Source organism: Gastrolobium bilobum, unplaced genomic scaffold (assembly GCF_033153095.1).
Source record: "Gastrolobium bilobum isolate Gb01-03AN ecotype WA unplaced genomic scaffold, APGP_CSIRO_Gbil_v1 utg26470, whole genome shotgun sequence".
NCBI lineage: Eukaryota > Viridiplantae > Streptophyta > Magnoliopsida > Fabales > Fabaceae > Gastrolobium > Gastrolobium bilobum.
This window is the reverse complement of record NW_026898999.1, coordinates 429,592-435,613: the sequence shown is the minus strand read 5'-3', so window position 1 is coordinate 435,613 and position 6,022 is coordinate 429,592. Positions and strand designations below refer to the sequence as shown.

At 39.1% G+C, this 6,022-nt stretch overlaps 1 protein-coding gene across 1 annotated transcript; it reads left to right on the top strand.

Moving 5' to 3' along the window:
• The first annotated feature begins 277 nt into the window (after positions 1 to 277).
• On the top strand, positions 278 to 5,122 carry LOC133286153 (nitrate reductase [NADH] 2-like). Its single transcript, XM_061483524.1, has 4 exons — positions 278 to 1,350; positions 1,525 to 1,665; positions 1,903 to 2,135; positions 3,636 to 5,122. The coding sequence occupies exons 1-4, from the start codon at positions 378 to 380 to the stop codon at positions 4,965 to 4,967; spliced, it is 2,679 nt and encodes an 892-aa protein (XP_061339508.1). The 5' UTR covers positions 278 to 377; the 3' UTR covers positions 4,968 to 5,122.
• Positions 5,123 to 6,022: the final 900 nt, after the last annotated feature.

Below are 6,022 nucleotides of genomic sequence, written 5' to 3'. Positions count from 1 at the left end.
GAATAATTATTTGCTCCAGCATTGTCATTTATCATAAGTCATTTATCACAACGACAAGAAAAAAGAAAAAGAAAAAGAGTTGAACTATAAAGAAGTTTGTGGTGTGGTTTATGCGTAGAATGCGCGATTCAAAACATCTTTTTCCAAATTTGAGTGGGGTCTAAAGGCTTCGCTTCCGTAAGCCACTTTCCTTCTCCCCACGACTACGAGAGTGGTACCTCTATATAAATCCCCCACACCCCTCGCTCTAGATACCAATTTTCTCTTCTCGACCATCTCAAATTAACGTAGAGAAAAACAAACTCTCATGTTCATATAATTCCTCAATTAACCCAAAGAAAGAAAAAAAAAAAAGTCCCTAATCTATCCCTCTCCAAATGGCGGCTTCGGTTGACAACCGTCAATACAGTGTCCTCGAACCCCACATAAACGGCGTCGTTCGTACCGCCACCGCCACCCACCGCTCCGATTTCAAACCACCTTTGCTTTTGGATTTGGATTCCTCCAGCAGCGACGACGAACAAAACGACGACGCTTCCAACCTTAAAGACCTCATACGAAAGGCGAACGCGGAGGTGGAGCCCTCAGTGTTGGACCCACGCGACGGCGGAACCGCCGATCACTGGGTCCACCGCAACGCCTCCATGCTCCGCCTCACAGGGAAACACCCCTTCAACTCAGAGGCACCACTCCAACGCCTCATGCACCACGGATTCATCACCCCGGTTCCACTCCACTACGTCCGCAACCACGGTCAAGTCCCAAAGGCTCGCTGGGAGGACTGGACCATCGAGGTCACCGGTTTAGTCAAGCGGCCCGACCGGTTCACCTTGGACCGGCTCATCCGCGAGTTCCCAAGCCGCGAGTTTCCCGCGACTCTGGTCTGTGCTGGGAACCGCCGCAAGGAGCAGAGCATGGTGAAGGAAATCATCGGGTTCAACTGGGGCGCCGCCGCGGTCTCCACCTCGGTGTGGCGCGGCGTTCCTCTCCGGCAAGTGCTACGGCGGTGTGGGATCTACGCGCGGACGAAGGGTGCGCTTCATGTTTGCTTCGAGGGTGCTGAGGATCTCCCAGGGGGTGGTGGGTCCAAGTATGGAACGAGCATAAAGAGGGAGATTGGAATGGATCCTTCGCGTGACATCATCATCGCTTACATGCAAAACGGTGAGCTTTTGGCGCCGGATCATGGGTTCCCCGTTCGCATGATCATACCCGGTTTCATCGGTGGCCGCATGGTGAAATGGCTCAAACGTATCGTCGTTACTACAGAGGAGAGTGACAGTTATTACCATTACAAGGACAATAAAGTACTTCCCTCCCACGTTGATGCTGAACTTGCCAATGCTGAAGGTATCTTTATCCTACTCTAGCTCAAACTTATGCTACCTTAATTTAATTACTATATGTGTTAAATATTAATTTGATTAGTTTTTAGTGTTTGCCCAAGAAAAATTTCACCGGTACAAAGTAAATTATTGATTATATTTTTATTTAATTATTTTGTGTGTGTGTGTGAGAGTGCAGCCTGGTGGTACAAGCAAGAGTATATAATCAACGAGCTCAACATAAACTCGGTGATAACAACGCCTTGTCATGAGGAGATCTTGCCCATCAACTCATGGACTACGCAGAGGCCTTATGTACTTAAAGGCTACGCATATTCCGGTGAGTCAATGAGTGTGTTCTTAATATTTTCTTACCAAATAATAATAAATTAATTAAAGCTAATTACTATTCGTGTAAAAGTGAAATTTCAAACGGTGAAAAATTAACTTTTGGATTCTCGTTCAAGTGGATGGGATTGGAATATTGGCTTTATTAGTGAGTTGAAATTAACACGAATGTTTGTGGTTGGAGACTTGGAGGGAGTAAAGTACGAAATTATTGGTTTCGTGGGTGCAGGGGGTGGAAGGAAAGTGACACGAGTTGAGGTAACAGTGGACGATGGAAATACGTGGTACGTGTGCACGTTGGACCACCCTGAGAAACCCAACAAATATGGCAAGTACTGGTGTTGGTGCTTCTGGTCATTGGAGGTGGAGGTGCTGGACCTTCTTGCGGCCAGAGAGATTGCTGTCCGCGCGTGGGACGAGGCCCTCAACACCCAGCCTGAGAACCTCATTTGGAATCTTACGGTACGTTCACGTCTCTAAGTATGAACACCCTTTTGTTAAATAAATTAAATAACAACTGTTTATTTTTTATTTTTTATAATTTAACATGTAATCTAATATAATTTATCTTAATCTTTTACCACTAGATCAATTATAATAATCAATTTTGTAAACAAATAATTTTTTTCTTCAAATGTGAATTATTGTGAGTCATTACTTTAATTATATTTTTAATGCGGTATGAATTTCTTATTTACAAAAGTGTTTAAAAATTTCTCACACAAAAGGACCATTAAGATAGTATTTTATGGCCACATTGGTAAGCTGCCATTTGTTCCGAAGTATTGGATCTCATGGTCTCCTTGCAGACACACAAACGTGGAAATTAAAATTAGTTAACGCTACTTCACTTTGACATCATCATCACCTATCACTTTCACAGCCTCATTAGGTGGAGAAAAATAATTAAGTATTATAAATTAGGAAATATAATTTCTCATGTTGCATAAGATAAAATTATCTTAAATGTATATAAAAAAATTAATGGTGCATTTGTTTTTCTTCTCTCTTTTTGTGTGTCACACTCACTCTTTTATATGTACGTGAGAATTTTATTTTATACAAATGAGAAATTATATTTCCTATAAATTAATATTCTCAACGCCAAACATCGTACCTCAAATTTGTTATACATAATAATATAAATTTAATCTGATAGTGTGTATTTATATTTATGTCCTATGTTGTTTTTAATAAATTAATATGATAAACTGTATGTTGTGTAGCCGTTATTTTTTTCTATAAAATATTATAAAAAGAAAAGTTTTGTCAATCTAGAGTAAAAATAATAATAATGACTTTTTTCTAGTAGTGCAACTCTCGTTGAAGTCATAGAATGCTTACCTATAACCTGCCAATAATAGGTCCGTACGTGTATACGAATTATTTTGATTCAAAACAGTGATGTATCCATCATTGGCCCACCAAAATAATGGCATTAATTTTAGAGTAAATAGCCTTTTTTGTTCTCAGCAAATTTCACGAAGCTCCTTTTAGTCCCTAGCAAATAAAAAGGCCCATCGTGGTCCTTATAAAATTTAAAATGGACCCATTTAGTTGAAATCATGATCCCTCACAAATTCAAAAAAGAGCCATATTAGTCCTCAAAAGGATTAAAATGGGTCCATTTTGAACTTTTTAAAGACCACGATGAGCTTTTTATTTGCTAGAGACTAAAATAAGTTTGGGAAAATTTGTTGAGGACCAAAAAGAGTATTTACTCTTAATTTTATGACAATGTGACTTACTCCTATTATTTTTTATTTACTTCAGCTAATATAAGAGAGAGACAAAAAAACACTTTTATATTATAATTATATTTTATCGGTAGAACATAATATAAAGCTATTAAAAAAATACAAATTACATCATTTAAAAAAACACATCTTTTCCGGTGAACAAAATATTCCTGATTTTCATTTTTAGTTAATATAAAGTAAGACCCTATGCAATAATGTGCAGGGCATGATGAACAACTGCTGGTTCAAGGTGAAAACCAATGTGTGCAAGCCACACAAGGGTGAGATTGGCATAGTGTTTGAACATCCAACCCAACCAGGTAACCAATCTGGTGGTTGGATGGCAAAGGAAAGACACCTCGAGAAATCACAAGAGCCAGACCCAACCCTCAAGAAGAGTGTCTCAACGCCATTCATGAACACCACCTCAAAAATGTACTCCATGTCCGACGTTAAAAAACACACCAACCCCGATTCCGCTTGGATCATCGTCCACGGCCACGTCTACGATTGCACCCGCTTCCTCAAAGATCACCCCGGCGGAACCGACAGCATCCTCATCAACGCCGGCACCGACTGCACGGAGGAGTTCGACGCCATCCATTCCGACAAAGCCAAGAAAATGATCGAAGATTACAGAATCGGCGAGCTCATGACCACAGGCTACACCTCAGACACATCATCGCCAAATAACTCCGTGCATGGAAACTCTGACACAATCCATTTAGCCCCCATTAAGGAAATCATCACAACACCACTTCATAACGTAGCTCTTAACCCACGCGAGAAAATCCCATGCAAGCTCGTGTCCAAAACTTCCATTTCCCACAATGTGATACTCTTCCGTTTTGCGTTACCATTCGAGGACCAAATATTGGGGTTGCCAGTGGGAAAGCACATATTCTTATGTGCCACAATAGACGAGAAGCTATGCATGCGAGCCTACACTCCAACGAGCAGCGTTGATGAAGTGGGGTACTTTGATTTAGTAGTCAAGGTTTACTTAAAAAACGTGCACCCCAAGTTCCCTAATGGTGGTCTCATGTCTCAGCACTTGGATTCTCTACCTATTGGTTCTTTCTTGGACGTGAAAGGTCCACTAGGTCACATCGAATACACTGGTAGAGGCAACTTTTTGGTTCACGGAAAGCACAAGTTTGCAAAGAGGCTAGCCATGTTAGCTGGTGGGACTGGAATCACACCCATTTACCAAGTGGCTCAAGCGATTCTTAAGGACCCCGAGGACCACACGGAAATGAACGTGGTGTATGCAAACCGCACTGAGGATGATATATTGCTAAGGGATGAACTCGATGCGTGGGCGAAGAATTTTGCACGGTTTAAGGTGTGGTACGTGGTGCAAGAAAGCAAAAGGGAAGGGTGGGAATACAGTGTGGGGTTCGTCACGGAGAGTATCCTGAGGGAGCATGTTCCAGAGGCATCAGAGGATACCTTGGCATTAGCTTGTGGTCCACCACCTATGGTTCAGTTTGCGGTGCAGCCCAATTTGGAGAAAATGGGGTATGACATCAAGAACAATTTGCTGTTGTTTTAGGGCATATACGGCTAGTGTTGTATGTAATGTGTATTATTTGTGTATCAGCTTAATTATTATTGGAGTATCTCTTATTTCTTTCTTTTTTAAGAAATTAAAAAAATGAAAAATTGTATATGGATTGTGTGACACGCTTAACTCTCCTTCCTTTTTCAGGTTTTTATGTAAATAAAGGGAAATGAATCGTTTACAAACTTTTTTTTGAAATTTTTTACAAATTACACTATGTTCTCCCGGAAGAATACTAACTAGTGTTTTCCCGGAAAAAGATAGTATAGTTTGTAAGAGTTTGTAAACAAAAAAGTTTGTAAATATAAGTTATATTAGTTTTGGTTCCTATTGAAGAATTTATTTGCTCAAGATATAGAAGGTCTGCATGTGTATGTATATCATATTTAAAGATGGTCAAATATGAGAAACAAACTTTGACCAAATTGAGGGTATTTTCTTCCCCCGCTTCGTTATTTTCGATCCTTAGAATCCCATGGACTTTGGAGTGCATACCTTCATTGACTAAAGACAAAAAAATTTGATACATGAGAATCTAGTGAGAGAATTTTAAAAATAAGCCAACTATTAATTAATAAGATTTATAGATTAGTTATCAAACTAGTAATCTATCGTCGGATCAAATTACTATTTTAATAACCAATCCATACAACTTGTTAACTAATGAGCGAGTTATTAGTCTACCAAAATTAAAAAAAAAAGTGAGTTATTATTAACCGACGGTGTAAAAATAATAATGTGAAAATTTTGATGTTGAAATAACATTAACTATTGTAAGTAATTATATGTTTCTACAAACTAGGGATCTTCTACATGTATAGATACAGCTTTGTAATTAACATTTGAAAATCGCACTTAATTTTATTATTATTATTTTTTGATATATTGGTGGGAATCAAACACATAACCTAATATTAACTATCCAAATTCCTTACCACTAGACTAATCTTAGGTTTTTTAAAAAAAATATGGATTAAACTACTAAACCGCTCTGAAAGTACGTAAGCAATTGGGATACTAATAATGTGAAATTTCAACTTTTTTTT

Coding starts and splice junctions, on each gene's coding strand:
- LOC133286153 (XM_061483524.1), top strand. CDS start 378: ATGGCGGCTTCGGTTGACAACCGTCAATACAGTGTCCTCGAACCCCAC. Junction 1,666..1,902: donor TAAAGGCTACGCATATTCCG/GTGAGTCAATGA, acceptor TCGTGGGTGCAG/GGGGTGGAAGGAAAGTGACA. Junction 2,136..3,635: donor ACCTCATTTGGAATCTTACG/GTACGTTCACGT, acceptor AATAATGTGCAG/GGCATGATGAACAACTGCTG.